The 22,012-nt window shown below is 41.0% G+C and overlaps 1 protein-coding gene across 1 annotated transcript in view; it reads right to left on the bottom strand.

The window, feature by feature from the left end:
• The window catches only part of LOC103809878 (N-chimaerin-like), a gene marked incomplete at both ends in the record, with an annotated part of 25,646 nt that extends 20,260 nt beyond the window's left edge, over positions 1 to 5,386 (bottom strand). Inside the window, 2 exons of the mRNA XM_009082750.1 lie at positions 1,766 to 1,821; positions 5,348 to 5,386. Of these exons, the coding sequence (XP_009080998.1) occupies positions 1,766 to 1,821; positions 5,348 to 5,386 (95 nt within the window). The remainder of the gene's footprint in view (positions 1 to 1,765; positions 1,822 to 5,347) is intronic.
• Between the last annotated feature and the right edge of the window lie 16,626 nt (positions 5,387 to 22,012).

The following is a 22,012-nucleotide window of genomic DNA, read 5'->3' as shown; positions in this document are numbered from 1 at the left end:
GAATCTGAGATAAGACTCAAAAAAGGTTCCAGTGATTGTACAGGCACAATATCAGCACCTTGATGAACAGTGTCAGAAGGCTAACAAAAAAAGGTTTTACAATATGCATATATACACATACTAGCACTTCTTCCACCAGTGAAATTCTTTTGAGGAGAAAAATGAAAAAGCAACAGCACTTTACAAGAATGAACACAATTCACTGGAGGCAGGGAATAAAACACTTCAACCCATCCAGGTGAGCACTCTGTACAAACTCTGATCATAAACCAGTTATAAGAGTAAGCTTTTACAAGCCTTCAGATACTTTGCATACTATTGTAATTAAAAAAATGTATCATAGAGAACACAAAAGAGAACCTTCTTAATAACAAAAAAAAGCCCCTGGAAAACCTTCCAGTTTTTCACAGCTCAGATCTTACCTTCCATAGATCTCTCCTTCAAATATGCCTCCCACCTTATTTGATGTCCATAAGATAGCTGCACTACAATCCTAACAAGAACATCCCTGCATGGACTCTCATTAACAGTAGAAACACTTGTCCAAACAAAACCTTTTGCTACAATTCTTTTCGTAAAATTCATGTATTGTTCCTTCCTATTGCTGTATCTTCTTTAAATGCAGTAAGATATAGCTGTAGCCTTTTAAACAGTACAAATCTATCAAATTAAGGAAGACAAACAAGAGTGCTTCCACTAAATCCTGTATTTCTGTCAAATCTCTACATTTTCTCTTCAAAACCGACAGGCTACTTCATAGAATCACAACTGGGCATTTAAAAATACTCAACGGCTGAGAAACACCTGTTTAATTCTGAAAAATAATCCTCCTGGTGAGTGAAACAATAAGCTGTTAATGTTCTGGACAGTGCTACACACCTCTCTAACACTACGTCAAAGTAACTAACCTATCTCAAAGATTAATTTTTTTTTCTCTTGGCACATGATAAAAATACTTAAGATTTATTGCAGCAATGTAATAACTTCCAGTTATTCAGTAAGAGCTGTGTTTTATAATACTGCCTACCATTTCAGCGTTTTTGAAATTGAAAGAGATGTTTCCCAGGTTCCTAACTGAAGCTGCAAGACAGATGCAGCTAGGAGTAAATCTTGCTGGCACTGATGTTTGGTACGAGTTACACCCCCTAGCACCACAGCTCTGGAGGGGTGCTGCTCTGCTGGATGGCAGCTCAGGGCACGCCAGCAATTTGGTGTCTTCCTCAACAGCTGATCCCATGAGCAGGTGCTTCTGTATCACTGTGTATCAATCGCATCTCATGGTTAGCAGTTTGATCCTTAAAAACTGTGGCTCTGCATAGCTTAGCTCCTACTATTAATGAGTCAAATAACAGCACCAGGGGAGGTTCCAGTCTTCCCTCTGCTGATTTATTGCACACAGCTAGCAGTGATGTCTGTACAAACAGGAGCATAGTTCCCCTGTGCAGCTCTGCTTTTGCTTCTGTGAATTTCTGACTCAAAATAGAGAAAAGGTGAGAACAGGTTTGTTTCCATGTATCCAACAATCAAAAAGCAGTAAATGATTCTCAGGTATACACGTTGCACTCAAAATGAGTATACACATCATACTGAAAATTATTTAAATTTGACTTTTAGACCAAATGGATTTCCAGGTACCAGTGTCCCCAAGGCTACTTACTCTAATCACATACAAAGTGTCCCAAGGAACCACAGTTTGGGTTTGAACATTGCTAAGTACAGACATGGAATTACTGGACTCCATCAAACTGAACTTCATAATACTCACCTCACGAGTGCAGGTTATTCTTCTAGGATGGGGAGCTTCCTGCTGCAGCTGATACACTGGGAGGAAGCAGAAGTTAAATTCTGATTAATACAGAATCATTGTATAAGTTAGGCATTTTAACGTAACATTAAAAATATTGCTGTTTAAATAAAGGAGACTTTCATTAAAGTTTAATGCAAGGATATCAAGGTCTCAAAATTTACTAACAAGTGATCAGAATAAAGAATCTTGCTAGCTGAAACAGGATTATTGACTTTCTTTACAAATAATTGATCGAGAAATAAGCAATAACCAGGTGAGACCAGTCAAGTTTCCAACAAGCAGATCAGAAAAAGAATACTAATAAATGCAAATTAAAGTTTATTATATATGTCAAATCAGGCTGCTGTCAAGACTTTACCCAGTAAGCAGATGGAGCCCCATCCTACTATGCTGGGCACACACTCAGTCACATAAAATAGGTCAAGTCTTTACAAGAATCGTTCAGAAATGGGCAGTATCAAAGCCTCTGCTTTTGCTGCTGGTGAGCAATGACCATTCTGGAGGAAGACAAAGATGGCCTTAGATCTGCATTTGCAGATCACAGAATAATAGAATTTTAGGGGTTGGAATGGGCCTTACAGATCATCTAGTCCCAACCCCCTACCATGGGCAGGGACACCTCCCACTAGACCAGGTTGCTCAAGGCCTCATCCAACCTGGCTTTGAACACTGCCAGGGCTGGAGCATCCACTGCTTCCCTGGGCAACCTGTACCAGTGTCTCACCACCCTCACAGGAAAAAATTTTTTTCCTAATATCTAGCCTAAATTTCCCCTCCTTCAACATGAACCCGTTACCCCTTGTCCTATCACTGCAGTTCCTAACAAAGAGTCCCTTTCTGGCTCCCCTGTAGCCTCTTCAGATACTGAGAGGCTGTTATGAGGTCTCCATTCAACCATCTCCAGGCTGAACAGCCCCAACTGCCTCAGCCTGTCCTCACAGGGACATCAAGTCACAATAGATCTTAGGAACCAGAGGTAAATTTAATGGTACTAGATGTGCAGATAATAATTTCTAATGTAATATCAAAGGAGTGACTTTCTATTTCTATCCCAACTCAGTCTGGTTTGCCAAGTCACCTTCAAAATGAGGCTATCAGCACTAAGTTAGTATTTGAATAGTACTCTAAAACTGATAAAATGGACATTTGGAATTGTAATCTTTTAAAATTAAATTATATTTCAATCATTAGTATTAACACCAAGGTCTAATAATATGTGTTATCACCTTCTTCAGGTAATAAGACTGTACATTGATTTAACCAATACAATTTGCCTTCATTACACTTCTCATTTGATCATGAGTCTTTTCCACTGGCAAATGCTGTATTTATGTGCTAAGCTAAATGGGAATGGAGAAAATGGCAAGATGCCCAATGATCCTAGAATCATCAGATAAACTGGAAAAAAACACTCCCTTTGTTCGAAACAAAAAACCCTCATGGGTTTTCCTGTTGTTACTAAAATCACTCCTTACCATTCTGCATTGGTATTATAAAAAGTATTTTTGCAAATGATGAAGAACAGCACACTGGTATATAAACCAGCAATTATCATTTTAAGCATAGCATGACCATTTCTTTGGCCATCACACAGATTCCACAGCTTCTATTGTAGAAGTTGTATTTGATAGTGCCAGGCCTTGTCCATATCTAATTCTGAGAACTGCAGAGTCAAGATCAAAGGAAAATCAAAATAAAATAAAATCTCAGAGCAAGTATGGATTTTTCTGAATTTCACAGAAGAGCAGTGGAGACTCCACAGAGACTGGCTAAAAACTGAGAACTGTTTCCCACCTTACTTCATGCCAAGCTGAAAAGATTTTCTGAAAGGAAATTCTTTTTCTCCAAAGCCAGTACCTTTCTCCTCTTCCAGTAAGTAGCACAGCAGGTCCACTAGCTAAGTTGCAAAACAGGATGCTTATCCCTCCTCCTCTAATTGATGTATGCAACTTGAACTGTTCAACACCAACTTCTTTGCTGTAATTATTGCCAGGGAAGTCAAATAAAATATTCTTCTTCATCCATCATGAGACAGAAATATAATCAAATCCCATAATCTGAACCACGGGAAGGGTTCACCGTGGAGGCAAACTGGGATGTTGTAGGAGAGTGGATGCATACACATTTGCACGTGTCCAGGCCTTCAGCTCCTGCTAAGCTACCAATGAATATTTGGTATTAGAGAGGTTGGACACCCCCTGTTATAGATTATGGCATGGAATAAACTGAACAAGGAAGCAGTGTTCCCTGAGTTCACAGAAGGTACAGAGCTGGAAAAAAATACTTTAATCTGCTCTTACACTTGCTCTCTTTCTAACCATAGGTCCCACCAAGCCTTTAAGACCAATCCTGTAACTCTGAAAAGAATCTCCCACTGTAGGATGGAAACCTTTTGAAATAACTACATTTTCTCAGGTGCTAAATCTCCCCAACCTTTAGATAGCAAACATTTTCATGATGTGAAATATTGCTTGAGCAAATCCCTTTATCCAGCCTGAAGACACCAAGCTGAATATATACAAAAGTAATGCAAATGTAAGTCTGATGTCCCTACACTCTTAAGTGTGTTAAACACACAAACATTCTGCTTTGAAAATCTGCTTTTCACAGAAGACTCTTCTTTCTTCCTGTGGTTCCTCAAGTCTCAAAATGTGTTGCATCTTGGCTTTTCTATCTACAAAGAACTAGAATTTATAGGTGAGGCACTGTGGGAAGCTATGATCCTCTTTTATGGTGCCATTTGTCTTAATGTTCTCTTCCATCTCCCCTGAACCTCCATTAGCGCAGCTGAACAACAGGTCATTCCTTTACACTGAATTCTTTTGGATTTAAAAAAGCAATGCTGGCTGTTTGCTTTTTCGTGGGGTTTTTAGAAGTTTGGGGGTTTTTAATTTGAAATGAAAACTGGTAAGTTGTGAAGTTCCGGGTAGAGTGGCACTCTGAACTCAGGGAAACACACCTGGACGTCTGCCCTGCACACCTGACTAAGGCAGCCTGCAAGACCAGCTTCTTCTGGGCTAGGGCACACACACTGAAGAGCTGCAGAGCCCAGACAGGCAGGCTTATAGCAAAACAGGCCCTTCTAGTCAGGGCTTCCAAAAACCTGCTCGTGATTTGTCAGGCCAGGCCAAACAAATTCTCTTGTTTTACTACATCAGCGAATTCTGGAGGAGCTCAAGTCTCAGTTTTAGTGATGCAAGGTACTATAGCACAGGAGCCCTAAAAGTTTGCAAGGATACCAACTTTAAGGCATGAATGAAGTTTATGTAAGCCCTGGTCTAGGCAGCCAAACCAATATAAGCAAGACCAAGGAGTGGGACCACTTACATTGATAAGGTGCAGAGAATCTACTCCTCCAGATAATCTATGTTCATTTGCCCTTGGGAATAGTGCAACTGTGCTTATCTCTAAACAGTAACAAACCCCTTGATGCTTCTTAAACTCACATTCTGATGAGAAGAAAAATGAGTCTTTTAAAGCATCCAACTGAAACTTTTTCAGCTCTGATTCAGGAAAAAAATAATCCATTGAGATACTTACAGTAAGATTTCCAAACAGGTGGTCTGTATTCATCAGTATCTGAAAGAAAACAAAAAAATCTTAATGTTGGATACATTTTAACACAGAAATAACCCTGCACAAGCACTTGCAGAATTAAGATAAATATTGCAACTAGGTTCTAAAGTTATTTTTTACTCTTAGAGTAGAAGAACCTGTAAAAAGTTCTCCCTCTTAATTTAAAAATGTAAAAAAGTATTTTCTTTATCTGGCTAGAAGAAAAATTTTAGAAATACATTTGTAAAATGGCAAACATGCAGACCAGAAGCCAACAACTGTGAGGGGGAAGGGGACTGCATATTATTTTACTATGTATATATCTGTAAATTCCATTCTAAACTACACCAGAAAGATTTTTATTTTTTTAATCTCAATTTATAGTCCAATAAATGAGTTTTCATGCAATTTATTCCTGCCATTAGCTTTTTCCTCTTCTGGATAGCAATTAACAACTCCTAAAATAAAATCAGAGTATGCAAGTACTGTGAAATACTTGGGGAAAAAAGGAGGTAGGTTTTTTTTTTTACTGAGTACAAGCTCTACATGGAAGCAGTCAGTATGTATTAAAAGTACCAGCATATTTCTAATCCCAAATTTTAATTCTCAAATCAAATAAAAAAAAATATGTAAAATCCAATGTCAGAATTCTAAGTTCTGTTCCCCTTATGACTTGCTGACAACTGATCTGACATTTTGAGCTCAGGGCTGTGTTGCAAACTTTGACTCTGACCCATGGTTTTACTGCTCTGACCAGCTTCACTTCACTTCACTACAAGTCACTGAGGCTTTCTGTGACACTTTACTTATCTGCCTTGCAGCTGGTGAGTTACTCCGTACTCATTACAGCACAGGGTCACAAGCTGAGCCAACCATGCAGCCAGCCTTGCTGTCTGCAGCCTCTTCTGACTGCAGCATTCATTTCTGAGCTCTGACTGCAATTGTCTGCACAACAGAACTACCTGCTGCTTCCAACAAAACCTGAACTTTTAGTTTTTATTATAAGGTTATGTAAAGACCAGGCAATCTGGGAACCTGCTGCTTGAATTTTGGCCTTAGTGACACATCCACTTAAGAGTGCTTAATGCCTCCAAAACCAAGCCTGAAGCTGGGAAAGGATTTTGCTTTGCCTCCCCTTAGGATAAGCAAACTGTCTTCTTCCGATTCTTGCTCTAGTCTCTCTCTCCCACACACAGTCATGTCAAAATATCTCTAAACTAGAGCTTAGTGGCATGAGAACTTCTCCAGTTTAATTGGCACAGACTCACCCAGACCCCCTCAGCACACTCTCCGCCCTGCCTGCACTATGATTTTTTTCCATTTTCTAGCCTGTATTTTAGGCCTATGCATGAAGAGACTGCAATGCTTACAGACTAACTTGGTGGCAGTGGGTTTTAGAAATACAAATCATTATGATTTATTATTATTAAGGCAGCACTCAGTCAAACTGGCATCCACCAGAATATGGTGGGTTTCAATCTTTGGAAGGTCCTGCAGATGCTCTATCACATCCTGTAGATCAGTCACAACACCTTGAATCTGCAGAGAGACCTTAAGCTGTTTGCATTGTGCTATGGCAGTAAAAGCAAATCAGCAACAACAGATGCAGCCACGGTTATTCATTCCTATTTTGATACCTTTAATTAAGGCAGTGCAAGTGGATTCATTCCAGAGGCATTGTAACATGATCCCTTAGCAATGCAATGTCACACAGAAAATGGGCAAAATCTGTAAGTAAAAACAATGGCTTTAATCCCAGAAGACAACTCTTACCCCACTAGCTGAATTTTCTCTCACTATAGTCTCGTTTTTGGCAATACATGCACCAGCTGAATTTACAAATAAATAATTTAAGTAAAGGACAACACACACTCTATCTGTAAAATATGAGCTGACTGTTATAAAAATACAAATACCTTGGCAGTCTAACCTACACATGCTCACACTCAAGCCATATAATTGTTACAACTAAGGGCAGCATGGTTATAAAACTAAAAAGCAACAATATTTGTGCCAAACAAAAAAACAACCCAGCCTTGTTAAAGTCAGGCAAGAACAGCAGTAACTTTCATACAACAAACATTTAACATACACAAATGGAAAGAAATGATTTATGTTATGCAGCTGTGCACAAGGATTTTGTTAGGAGAAAAAAATCTGCCGGTGAGCTTTACTGCCTTTACAGTGTGAGAATACCCTCAGGCCATCCCACAGGAGGTCATAAAAAAACAAAAGGTCATTTCTATTGCGATTTTAAAAAAAAATCTAATATAAAACACTGTAGTAACAAGTACATCACAGTAACACGGTGAAGCAGAAGGCTGTAGTGCTTGTTTCTGTGTAAGAATGTTTTGACTACTAAAAAAACCACCCCACACATAAAATAGAATAAGCATAACCATCGGCCCTGGCTACTAGAATCATAGAATTTTATGGGTTGGAATGGACCTTACAGATCATCTAGGCCCAACCCCCTGCCATGGGCAGGGACACCTCCCACCACACCAGGTTGCTCAAGGCCTCATCCAACCTGGCTTTGAACACTGCCAGGGTTGGTGAAGCCACTGCTTCCCGGGGCAACCTGTACCAGTGTCTCACCACCCTTACAGTAAAAATGTTTTCCTACTATCTAACCCAAATTCCCCCTTGTTCAATTTGAACCTGTTACTCCTTGTCCTATCACTGCAGTTCCTAACAAAGAGTCCCTCTCTGGAACTATTGCCTTTTGAAGGCATTAGTCACTGCCTCTTGAAGATTAACCCAAGTGGTCCCATTTACTGGGAAAAGGGTTTGATTTGTGGAGAGTGCAGGCTTCCACCTACAGCATCTCCAATTAGGCATCTGAAAAGCACTTTAAGGCATGATAAAAACCCCACAGAAAATGCGGAACCCAAAATACATTTTCTCACTGCGCTGCACCACTTTCTAATTAACACAATAAACACTATGCTGCCAAGTTCTCAGATTTTTCTCCAGCTCCTATCAGCACAGTAGCTCAGCTCTGCTAAATGTTTCCATGATAAACTAAAATCGTTTTCTACAAGTTGTGTGTTGTGTTTTATCTTAGCTGTATTTTCTGCCTTTAGTGAGATGCAATTCAGCTTAAAGCTGCTCTTCTCCAAAGGCCTAGAGCACTAACCAGCTCTGCCCACATGTGATCCTACCAGTATTTGTGAGATTTTTGCCAGTATGATGGCATTTTGATCAGCAAGGATGTTTTAGAACGGGGACCTTGTCCATGTCTATAAATTGCAATTTCAAACTGAGACCAGTTTCAAACTGACAGATCCTCTCACTCAGAATTAGCTAGGCTACATACACAGTGTACTTAAACCACACAGATTTCACGTAAGCCAAATTTACCATGTAATAAAATTAACACTGTTCTCCAGCTTTCTAGAAAGCTTCCAATGAGTATTGTTACACCAACTTTACACACAGCAACTTAGGCACAGCGTTTGTTCTTACTTTGTCCAAGCAATATTTAATGCCATCAGTTTGTTTATGCAGAGTCCTGAGGATGACATGATCCGATGGGCTCATCCTTTCTCACTCTGTTTCAAGCCATTCAGAAGTGCAATGTTTCCTGAAGGTCTACCTTTGGTTTCCCTATATTCTAACCACAGGAGATATTCTGGATACTCAGCACTTTCTCGCCATCATCTTCTTTCCTCCCAAACACACCTGTCCTCCTCTCTTTTCCAGGACTTTGCCTTCCCCCAACCTTAGCAATCTCATCTGCACACAACACCTCTCCCCTCATCCTTGAGCAGTGCTTTGGTTTGCTCACCACTGCTGTCCTGCTAGGACTCACCTACCCAGCCCACTCTACCTGCTCAGCATCTCATTCTCAAGCCATCTCGTCTTCTCTCATCTCTACTCAGAGCTTCCTTGAAATTTGCTTAAATGCAGAGAAAACAGAGACAGAAAGCCCAGAAGAGCACAACAGGCAGCTTCTAGCAACAGCCGAAGATGTCACAGTGGGCAGAAGGATTGCTCTCTGGGCTCAGCATGCCCTCCTTTGAGCACACCAATTCACAAAGAAAAAGGGAAACTTCATCTTGGGCACAAACCACCTGCAATTAACATTTGAAAAGCACAGAGTGACCACCAGAAATACACACTTCCACAGAAAAGGGCTTCTGCCAATAGACAATCATACCACCACTTGGAGGTTCATATACAGACACAAACACTAGGAGAGCATTTCAGATTTTCCATAAACACAAATGTGACTAATTGTGACATTACAGTGTAGCATATCCCTTTGTTATTTTCCTTCTTTCTTACCCACTGCTATTTTATCCATTATATAAATCTGGAGAACTGCAGTACTTTCTGAGTGCACATTTTAACTGCAGATACGAAAACTGTTACTACAGCCTCAAACTGTTTAGAGTGCTTGTCTCTGTGCTTTCCTTTCATAGAAAGAATAAAAATGTTTACCTCTGCTTGAAATGTTTCTTTCTCTCTCCCCACCAAAGATCAGCCAGCTCTAGGGTAGGGGAGCAGCAGCAGTTTAACTCTGCATGGTAACCCCATAAAGCAATTTAGAATTTACTGAGAGATTTCCTGTAAAGAATTCAGTTTGGGGTTTTTTTTACTGGATGTCATTCCCTGCAGCATGCTCATCTGCAGTATCAGAGATTAACACTGTCTGGCGAGGAAAGAATCAGCTATCTGCTGACACAGCAGCTCTTGCCCCAAACTGATTTTATTTGATAATATCCCTATTGAACACAGGTGAGACCTCAGGTGGTGAACCTTTAGGAACAGGCCAGTTCTCAGCCATGTGGCCCTAACACCAACATAATCAGGAGAAAAACATGTTTTCCTGTTTTGAACTGATCTAGGGCCAAAGAATGGTATAAGTCATAAATATGAAAAAAATGCAAGAAAGTATAAACATTCTTCTGTAAGCTACTGCCTAGGTACTAACCAGAAAGCATTAGCATGTGTTATAAGATGCCAGTCTTGCTTTGTTTGGCAGCAGCATGTGTCAAAAATTAGCTCCTGGAGAGATGCATGACCAAGGGACGTGGCCATTTGCTGACCCATACAACAGACTCCTTTTTGTGCACAAAAACCCAACTTCTAGAAAAGTCTGCCTCAGCCCCAAAATCTTCCTTATTAGCACCTTCTCTATGCCCAAAGGATGCACATAAAAATCACTCAAAACAAAGCCATAATTTATTTGCTGGTGAGATTCTCAAGCCACAAAAACCAGCACAGTTAAACAGAAAATGTCATTTCGTCTCTGTTTGTCAGAGTACAAGTGCCAACAGCATTTCGGAAACTAAGCTCAAGCCATCACAAAATGTTTTCAGCAGCAGCCAAGCAGGCCCTAGCAGTTAGGGCTTTTATGCTCTCCAACCAAAATAAAACTCAAACAGCATTGAGGTAATTAAAGGATGAATACAGCCACAGCCCTAGGCAGCAGCACTAAAACAGATGGGCTACAACTCCATGGTTTCAGGGTAAATATGAGAAGCTGATCATTGGCTACAGCAGCACTGGAAGTGTTTTGCACAAGTCCCTGTGCAGCCAGCAGCAGGAGGAGGGGCAGGCAGCTTCTGGAGAGAGGGCAGCAGAGAATGGCCAAAATAGCCCTGTAGATAGCTTGTGTACTGAAGAAAGCAAGGGCACATGCCAAAGGTCCTTCATCACTCCCAGACAAGACCTTGGGATGCACTTATTTTCCCACAAAGCCTCTTTCCAACCCTCTGCTACCAGCAGCTGGTAAGATAAATGACAGTCTGTAATGGGGTGGTGGACAGAAGCAACATCTTGATGCAAAGAGCGAGCGCCATGCATGGCTACATGCCCATTACGTGAGGTCCTGTGGAAACCAACCCTGCCCTGGCTTCAGGGTGCCATGCACACAGCTGCCCAAGGCTGCAGAGGAGCTCATTTCAGTCAGGGCTCAATAAACAAGAGAGAAAGCTGTGGTCAGGCTTTCTTGCCTGGCATGAAATGTTTTCTTAGGAACAAACACTTCTTCAGCATTCAAGTCCTCCACATGAATACAAAAAGGGAAATGATCCTTTGGCTCAATCTCATCCTGTCTTCGCCTTTCCACAGTCCAGGGATAACAAACTATCTCTGACCAAAATGTCTTGCACAGGCTTACAGCACACGTTTTAAGACATGACAGGCAACTTTTTGTATATTCACTCTCTCTTAAGTAAAAAGTATAATATAGGTATTTTACAAAAAAAAGTCACTGAATAAACAATAATAATATTAATCCAGATGCAATATTGCTCTCTTAGTCCCTTAAAACAAAGACATTAATGACAAGAACCTGATGGCACCCATGGCCCGGGGCCATGTGGAAAACACTAGGATTTCACAACTAGGGCGTGACAGAATTTCCTTTGTTTATGGGAAAATCCCTGCGGGGCTGAGAATACCCCAGGCAGTAAGCACCACGTTTTCTGCCAATTCCCGAATATAAAACACACTGTATGACACTCAACAATGCTGACTGATACTTCTAGATTGTTTTTGAGTCTTTGATGCTACTTTAATGTTATCTTTGGCACAAAATTTCCTTTGAATTAAGAAAAAGGAAAAAGCTTTGAAAACTTTTAGACATATTAAGGCAGGCAGATACCATTGCTTTAAGGAGCTTCAGTACAAAAGCTTCCAAATAAACCCCCATCTATTTTCTCCACCTTCTCCAGGTAGAGAAAAGACATCAGGCAAGCATCCACCTTCAACATGGAGGCAGATAAAAGAACTCAGCTAACTCTCCCAGAGCAGGATCCCCTGCTGTGAGCCCACTGTGCTGCTGACATAACCCACCCTGGTGGGGAACTGGAGTGGGGTAGCTGTTAAGTCCCAATCTGATCACAACAGTAAACTCCTCTAGGTCCAGAAAAGGAGCTAACATCGGCTTTCGTGGTTTGCCTTCTGCCAGGGGGTGGCAACTTGCCGGCAGAGGTCACAGGCAGATGGCTCTACCACACCCAGTGGTTTCCAGGCCAGCCCTGGGAAAGCTGGCACACAAGAAAGGCACTCAACCATCAAAGCCATCCACCCAAAGGGATGTGCCCTAGTCTGTAGGCAGAGGGGACAATTACCAGGAACAACTCCCCTTACACAGAGTTTTACTCCTTTGCCTTGACCTTTGGCACAGGTCACACTCCTTAATGCCCATAAACTCCTATGCATGTGGTCAGCTTTGGACTTTTAAAATTAAGCGATGTTTGAGTTATCTAAGCAAGAAAAGAGTTGAATGTATTTTCTACACATTTTCCAAAGACATTCCTATCTGGGAAGATAATAAGAGTACAATACAATCTAAGGGAAAGATAAAAACCAGTGAGAACAGGCACCAATAACAAAAGCATCCCTTTGACTGCAGGATGGCACTACATCACACACACTGTGCCCCAGGAATTTTTAATAGGACAAAACTTATTTTTATGTGCTCTTTCATCCTCAGATGTTTTTGCTTTTACCACTCCAGATGAGTACAATTAGCTTTCTAATTATTACAGGAGTAAAAATGATTAAGAGAAAGCCAGTGTGAACAATGACCCAGAAAGCTACATGGGCTAATGCCATTTCTCTGATGTGACCAAGTGGGAGACAAGAGAGCACACTCAGCAAAAGTGAAGGGGCTTATAGAAGGGCATGGTCTGAATAACTTCATCAGTCTTGAGGGGGAAAGAGAAGACAGATCACACACTGCCATCCTGGTTTCTACAAATGTTTGATCTGGCAACAATAAATTCTGTGGGAGTGCTTCTAACGGGGTTGAATGAGAGACCCACTGAAAACTGCCAGGGTTCAATACTTTTTATTAGCAGGTCTACTATTATTGCCTCTTTATGAATGATGGGAAAATTTGAGTAATATTTTGCCCATCATAAGCACTGCTGCTGTTAAATGAACTCATCTTCTAAGTGATTAGACCAGGCTGCAAATGATCCGTTTCTAGATTTTCATTTAACCAAAGCAAGTGAAGAAGTATTCATTTTCCCTCCTCTGTGCCAGACAAATACTGGCATATGACTGCAGGAGTGATGAGAGAAAAACATGTAAAAATCCTTTTAAATTTTAACCTGGAATTTTCACATATGCAATAATAAGCAAAGCACAGCTGTTGTCCTCTTCCTCTTGACTTCAGTTTAATGGAGGGGTGGGAAATACCCCTCCCATGAAAGCACAGATAGCTTACTATTTAGGATAAGTTTCAAAAACTCCAGTACTATTTCTTAGTGTCACTGAAAAATCTAATAAAAATTTAGACCTCAGAGAGGTAAAAAGATGACAAGTGCCACCTTGTGGGCATATAACAAAGACAGAATTTTATGTGGTTTCTATTTCCAGGGGGGTATCTCAGCCTCCAAACAACAGGCTGCAGCTGATTTCTAGTATCACTGGGAACACCATCTTTGCTCCCCAAGAAAAGGCAGACACGATGGGAACTGCTACCTGACACAGCTCTGCGGGACAGGTACAGGTACAACAACAGTCAGTCCCCCAGCTACCTGTAACCCTCTGATTTACACCACCACAGGACTTATCAGCTCTACAAACTCACAGGTATCCTGAAATGTCTAATTTATACAGTAAACATCTTCCAACTGAAAATGTTGTCAAAATGAAATACACCTCTCTAATGTATCTATTTAAAAGAAAAACAGCCTGTCAATTTATTTTTTTCTTAAACTCGTTGTGACAAAACTGACTGTGTCTGGCTGCAGCCCAAAAGTGCTGGATCAATGAATTAAGCAATTTCCATCCTCCCAAGGGTTAATTTGAAAGATGTGTTGCAAACTAATTTTGCCAGTTCAAAACTGACAGAAATATGCCCTTAAGGATGAACTACATCTTTTAGATTGAACAGGAAATTTGTCCAAGTATCTTTTATATCAATACAGCAAACTCTTGTTTACTGTAAATTCAGAGTAATGTCAGGTAAAATGACCTTGAACCCTGTAATCAAACTTCCCTGGTTTAAATCCAGACTGGTTTTCTTTGGAAACACTGTTTTGATCATGGCCAGTGAAGTTTGCTTGGAAGCCTGGTGAAATACCTGTTGAGGCTACTGCTCTTACACTCTCATTCCAACCACAGCAAGGGATATAGGAGAAAACATTTACCCTTTGACATTTCCTTTCCTATTGTTTGCTTCCACAAATCCTTCTTTGTCTCCTATTTTAAAAGTCTGCCTGTACAGAGACCGAGCTCATTTCCCATCACTTGCTTTACTTCTTCCAGACATTACCAATACCAACAAGGGCACATCAATTTTACCATAACTTCAAGCCAGTAACAACTGTTAAAGCCACAGCCTCCAGGCATTCACAAAAATAAGTTTTTGTCTTCATTTCTCTAACACATCCAACATGGAATACTGATTGGAGCTTGAACACACAGATATTCAGAGCAGTTGCCCTAATAGTGAAAAAGAACAACATGATACAGTATAAAAGTGTCTTCTAGCTGTAAATTAATCTCCTCCCCTGAATCTAAAGTCTGTCCAGTCAAGGCTGAGCAGAAGAGACCCTAAATAAAGGACAAGCTTTCAGACACTTTTGAAATACAGCCCCTGATTTGCTGAATGGGGAGACATGTTTTATCACTGTTTGCTTGGTCACTTTGAAATTTTTTTCCACACACAACACTGAGATAATGAACATCACTTCACTTTCCTGCTCTAAAATCCACTTTTAAATAGAGTGTTGTAGCTTTACCAAAAGCTTAACCACAATAAAAGAGCACAACACTGACCCTGCCTCCCTATCCATTGGTAAAAAACTGCTGAGAACCTATCCACCCTCGTGTTTTAGGCCAAGGTAGCTGCTGTGCATTCATTAGTCTCCTGGGGGAAAAACACAACTAAACCAAACCACCCATTAGCAGCCCAGGCAACAATCAGAGCTATGCAGAGAAAATGAAGAGCAGATCTGATTTCTAACTGCTGTTATAAGTGGCCTCAAGATGGACTCATGTGTTCCAAAGTACATCTCTTTAACTGTGTCAGATGGTCTAATAGATACTGTTGCCTCTCCTTCCCCAAACTTGACCCACTTAAATTCTTAGACCATCAAGTTATAATAAGCCTATTATGACTCTTATTACAAACAGATTTTTCATTTTCCGAAACAGCCATCAGTAACACACACCATTGCTCAGGCAAAAATATGGCTTGTAGTTATGTCCTTATTTCCAGAACAGATGCAATACATCAACGCTGATGGTTGGAAGGAGGAGGACAGACTACAAGTACAGTACCCTTGCCTGGGACCATGATAATTTTCTATAGTGTCATGAAGGAAAGTCCTAAAAAACCATTATTGGCAGGGTCAGAGAAGGGAAATGAACACAGTGTGGTGGGGTGCCTTTTCTTGAACTGGCATTTGAGTTTTTATTCCAAAAGGCATTCTCTAGTTGCTGTGAGCTTCTCCCCAGTCTGAAAGGAACACCACTCCTTGCCTCTTCCTGTTCTCATATAACACATCCACGAAGCCTCCAAAGGCAGGAAGGAGGATGTTCCAGGTAGAAAAGCTGAAAACTTCACATTCCTTTTTGGTAATTCTGTGACTCACTATTATAAGTCCAAAAACTACAGCAAAAGATATCTATCCACCAGCTGTTTATAGCATTATATCCATCTTTTTCAGAATTACTTTCCTCCTTGGCAGACTCATCTGCTGCACTAAGCAGGAACCAGAGAAAGGAGAGAGGGCAGGTGTGAGGTCCAGTCCATGGAGAAGGTGTGCTCTGGATCCACTCCTGCACCACCCAGCACATTGTGGGGCTGGAACAACAGCCAAACAACCATCTCAGAGATGCTCTGGCAGGTCTGCAAGCACTGAGAGGTTTTCTGCATGGGCTCTCCATTTGTTTGTCCTCAGTTCCTGCTGTGTTTGGGTGGAGAAAAGCAGATCAGAGGAGCTGGGAACAGGGTCCTGGAAGGAGAGCTGAGCACAAAGGTTTATCTTCACCCTGAAGGAATGGGAGAACTAGCTGGAAAGCTCAATATGATCAATGCTCAGAGAAACTGCAAGTCCTTTTCCAGATAACTCCATACATTTCGTTCCCCCTCCAGGAAATTAATTCAGATGGTTTTCTTGTCTCTGCTTTGAAGCACTTTCTCCTATTTTCCACTAATTAGAAGAAAGACAAATTGGTCCACAAAAAATGGAAACTTGGATTATTATCTTTCATCCTATCACGGCATCATGTTAAAGAGGAGGTTTTCAACAATTATTAACTGCATTTCTGGGGTATCATAGAATCATGGAATTTTAGGGGCTGAAATGGACCTTAGAGACCATCTAGTCCCAACCTCCTGCCATGGGCAGGGACACCTCCCACCACACCAGGTTGCTCAAGGCCTCATCCAGCCTGGCTTTGAACACTGCCAGGGTTGGGGCAGCCACTACTTCCCTGGGCAACCTGTGCCAGTGTCTCACCACCCTCACAAGAAAAAACGTCTTCCTGATATCTAGCCTAAATTTACCCTCCTTCAATTTGAACCCGAAATATCGATGCATCCTTACTGGAACTGAGATCCCATGGAAATGCCCACAAGTGAAAAGCAGACTTTGTCCCACAGAACAGGTAATCTAAACAGAAAATAGGAACAGTAGCTGGTGAGAGAAGCAGAGGCCCTTGGAGATGAAATCATCCTGCAGATCAAACAAAGACCAGTATCTCTATACCCATGTCCTGCTAACCCAATATTCCCCATCTCTCTGGGTAACAGCTCTTCTGGTGTCTTCAGTTCCACTTTGACTTTATAAAAAGAACCCTGTCGTGGCAACTGGCAGCACAGGAAAGCCCATACAGGCAGACACATGGATAACAATAGGATGTGACAGATCAAAAATCCATTTTATAGTTTAAAAATAGTCATGGCCTGACTACGTGGTTCGGGGGGAACTGCTGGGAGGCAGAACATTGCAAGCAATTGTCAGAGACTGTAATACACAGGATTTCCATACAGAAATAAGGGCAAATGCTGATACAGCTCCAAGACAAGGCAAGCCCTGCCTGTGTCTTCTACAGCTACTCTGGCACAGCAATGGCAGAAGGAAGATGCCAGTTTTTAACATTTAAGAGTCATGACTATAGCAGCAGCATCAACAATCCCCATCAACAAAGCAGGGAAAAAAATCACTTTCTGCTTCTCCCAGACCTTTCCTACTAAGTGGAAAAAAAGCCAACAAGCTTAGCAGCTGAGTTAGCCAGTGTGAGCTCTCCCTCAGACAGCAGCCTGCAACTCATTCATCTCAGAGGCTTATTGGAGGCATCCCCCCAGGTTACCATCCCAGGAGTGCAGCATACTCTGTCCAGTCTGGGGCTCACCATGCTTTGGGGTGGCTGTGACACAGGGGTTACATTTCACCTCCTGCTAATTCTAAGCCTGCAGAAGAGCAAGTCAGGACAAAAACATCATCTTTGGTCTGATGCATCTGGAGGTGGATTAGGATGGGAGTATCTTCTTATACAGTATGGTTTCATTAAGAACTAAGGAATAAGAGTTGCTCCCCTGAGTTACTGATGAGCTTGCTGTTCTACCACCGAGGAGGGGCACACAAGGCTGCTGGGAGGGGGCTGTGACCACAGCTTGCTTTGACATGGTGTGGAATTGAGCAGGTGTGCAGCTCAGTCAGGAGCTCCTGGAGAACCACAATAAAGCAACAGCACAGTTACACACACATGAGCTCACTGCTGGAAACCAACACTGTGGTAAGTTTCCTCTCCTCTTGTGGGTTTTTTTTTGGTTAAACCAGGACAACATACTTGCAAATATTTACCTTGTTATACTACAAAGGTATACTGTATACTACAGTTATATATACAAGTTATATACACTGTTATACTATAAATATATTTACAGCTATATATATGCTATACTATATATAGTTGTATATATATGCTATATATATTATACTATATATACAGTTATATATATTACAGTTATATACCGTTACACTACAAATATGTACAACTGTTGTTCTCAATGAAGAAGTACCTGAAGTAATTCCTTTACCATGTAAATTTTGGCATTGAAATAATATGCAACAAATAGTTTCTCAGTGTTTTCTCACCATGAAGAAGAATCACTACTTTATTTTGAAATACTTCTCTGCTTCTATTAAGCCAGAGAAGATTTTTTTCAACACTTGCAAGTCCCATTTATAAATATACTTCTGAAAAAAACAAAAACTGAAAAGGAAATCAGTACAATTAATTGCTGTGCCAAAATCATGCTTCCTTTATTGGAAGGATATACCCATCTATGCATGTTCAGCCTGCAAGGCAAAGGTGAGGAAGAAGTACATCCTGTTTGGGTTTTTTTTGTTGTTTTGCTTTTTTTATTTAAATGAAAAATGATCCAAGACTGCACTGAAGCATTGTGTCCAGATACATATGGAAACCATAAAGTACAGCTGAAAAATGATGGAAGACTAGCCCTACCAAATAATTATCATCAGCTTTTATAATCTGTAGTCTCTTCTGGATTGTATATGTACCAGATGCTAATCCAGCATTGAGGAGCCTGACTTGTACCCTGTCAATGTGAGAGCAAGGAATGGTCAGGTGCTGCACTAAAGCACTGGGTTTGTTTTTCAGGACTGTACTCTTAGTCCCTTTTTCACAGCCCCCATTAATTTCATGCCTCCTTATCCCCTGCTGCAGCAGTACTCAAAGACTTTGCCACATGAAACTCTTTGCTGTGAGGGTGGTGAGGCACTGGCACAGGCTGCCCAGAGCAGCTGTGGATGCACCATCCCAGGTTGGATGGGGCTTTGAACACTGGTCTAGTGGAAGGTATCCCTGACCACAGCAGGGACGTTGGAACTAGATGATCTTTAAGGTCCCTTCCAACCCAAACCATTCTGTGATTCTGTGAGGCTCTATTATACTTCCTATATAATTTCAATGGTTGCAATTGTGGCTCTGCTAGCTGCGGTAGCACACCACCAGGCAGTGGGCAACAAAACAATTTTAATATTTAGAAAACAGTGTTTTACCTTTACTTTTAGAGTGAAATTTCCCACAAGCAAGCTGCCTTGGGACATTCAGTTTCTGATCAAGATCAGAAAATACATTTTTATTTCAGCTTCTGGAAAGGCTACCTATAAGCAGCTGCTCTTGCAACAAAGGAAGCAGGAAGGAGATGGAGGTGGGGAGAAGTACAGCAGAGAGGAAACCATCACATCCCACCATCACCAGGAACATCCAACCCATGATGTTTTCCACAAAGCCAGATCCTGCCACCTGCATTAAAGATGGATGTGACAGTGAGCTTCTTCACATAGCTGACTGTGAGCAGGAAGGTCTAGCTCGCAAATTCTTCAGTGGTCCACAACCAGAGGATGCAGTTTTCCTAATGCATCCTCCCAAGGGTTCTGTGAAAAACAGACCATATCACATCCTATCAACATTAAACAAAATTTTAACCAAAAGCTTACTAGCCCTGACATGACTGGCCTTCCACAATGCTTACCACAGAACTGCAAATAAAGTCACAAAAATAAATTTGGCATCAAAATGTATCAGGGAAATTAAACTCCCATAGGAGTAAATAGGATTTTATGAATACATTTCCCAGTAACTATGAAATCACTTCCAATATATTACCTTTCTCATTCAGATAGAACTGAAAATGTCAAATGTCAATCTATTCTTACACATTCACAGAGGCTGCTGCACATGCAATGAATACTATTGGCTTCCCAGCTGGGTGTCACCAACCCTCCTCTCTCCCCCTAACTAGAATCAGGACATTGACCAACCACTTACTCCATTGCACAGCCAAACCCTTGGGAACAACATGGACAACTACAGGAAGTCCTCCCAGCATCTTCCCTGAGCATGGCCAGCAATGACAAAGTCCTAGCTGTATTGTTAAATGCTTTAGACGACCAAATATTTCAGATATTTTAAATGACACTTTTCCTTATTTCAATACAGACCCAAAAAAGCAAAATCCAGAGGGTATTTCATTTTCTGCCACTATTTGTGAAGAGGTACAAGGCAGATACAATTCACCACATTGAAAGAACAACCAAGACAGTTTATGATTTTATGAGGGAGGAGGAAGCATTAATAACTACAAAAGTGCCCATGGGCCAGGTCTTGGGTCTGTTTTGTTTCATTCTGAAGACAGGTCTGTGCAGAACTGTACAATCTCTGTCCACAGGGTGGAGCAGCTCAACAGCCTGAGCTGTTGAGCCTAAGCCTCATGTTCAGAAGGAAGAATAATCTAACAATGCACAGCCAACTTAGACTGCACAGAGCAGCTACCTGTGTCTGTACCCTTGGAGGATCCTGATTAATGTGCTTTTATTTAACGAAAATAACATAAAGCTTGCACTGGGTTTCTGCTTTGAGTTTATTGATTAAAGCAGTGTTTAAATTATGAGTATGGCACTGACATTGTGTACATACAGTCTTTTCTTGACACTGAGACTTGCTTTCTATCAATGGAAATCTTTTCATACACCTGAAAAAAAAAACAGTTAAGAACTCTTGGAGACAGTTAGTAAGAGAATAAGTCCCCAAACCTGACAAGGCAGAAAGGATCAGCTGAGTCCAAGAGAAATAGCCCAGATTTACACCTGAAACATCAGTCTTTGTCTAACGTGAAGTGTACATCAGCAAAGCCTGGGAACTCTTCTTGGATACTCAGATCCTGAGCCTGTTTCACTTCAACATCATCAGATGAGATTCTGTGCTATGCAGACTGTCTCCACTTCTTAGTGGACCACTTGATGTCAAGGAGGAAAGGGATGCAGTTGTTCAATGATGCGCCTGAGCTGATGACAGTACAAGAGAATCTCTTTGGAGAAAATTCCCAAAACTCCTTTAATTCATTACTTGAACACACAATTGGACATGCCCTTTCCAGTTTCAGCAACAATCCTCAAACCTCTGATTTCTTAAGATTCTTATACAATATTCACAATTAACAGGAAACACAGTTTTATAGCAGCCACTGCATGAAGCACATTTCTAAGCCCTAAGCTGAGAAGCCAGGGCTGAAATTTTTTCATCCTTGATAGTAAGTATCAGTGTCACTTCTCTGATGATTTTATCAACTGATACCAATTTACTAGTTAATAGATCCATATTCTTTTCCCAGATCCTGTGCAGGTTTTCCTTTCAATTGTATTGCTGGCAAAACCTTTTCAATGCCGCTCTCCTTATTTGCTTCATTAGGTTCTATAAATTAGGTGAGGTTAGCACAGCACCTAGAAGATATTTTTATGATTCTCAGCACTTGCCCAGATACATGAATGGGAATCAGAAGGTCTAGTTTGGCTCTAGAATGGTTTCAATTTTTAGCCAATCACCTTCATTTTTATATCTTGTTAAAAAAACCCCAACTAAACATTGTACTTATGTCCCTAAACTGTTTCATCTATTTAGACTATTTGTAGTTTCCACTGTGACTAGATGCTGAATAGCATAAATCTCCAATAAAATTAGCCTGGGTCAGTTGGCGCTGAATGAAGCCCAAGTATTTTAAGTGAGGGCTTAACTCTTCAAGAGTATCTACTGTAACCAGGTTAAAAAGATGATTTTGATTTCACTGTCTTTCTAGTGAGAAAGATCTAGCACAGACAGTGCCACATGGGATCTGCATTGATACTGCTGCTCATCTTATGCTCTTGA

This window comes from Acanthisitta chloris, unplaced genomic scaffold (assembly GCF_000695815.1).
Source record: "Acanthisitta chloris isolate BGI_N310 unplaced genomic scaffold, ASM69581v1 scaffold39979, whole genome shotgun sequence".
Taxonomy (NCBI): domain Eukaryota; kingdom Metazoa; phylum Chordata; class Aves; order Passeriformes; family Acanthisittidae; genus Acanthisitta; species Acanthisitta chloris.
This window is presented reverse-complemented; position numbering and strand designations above follow the sequence as displayed.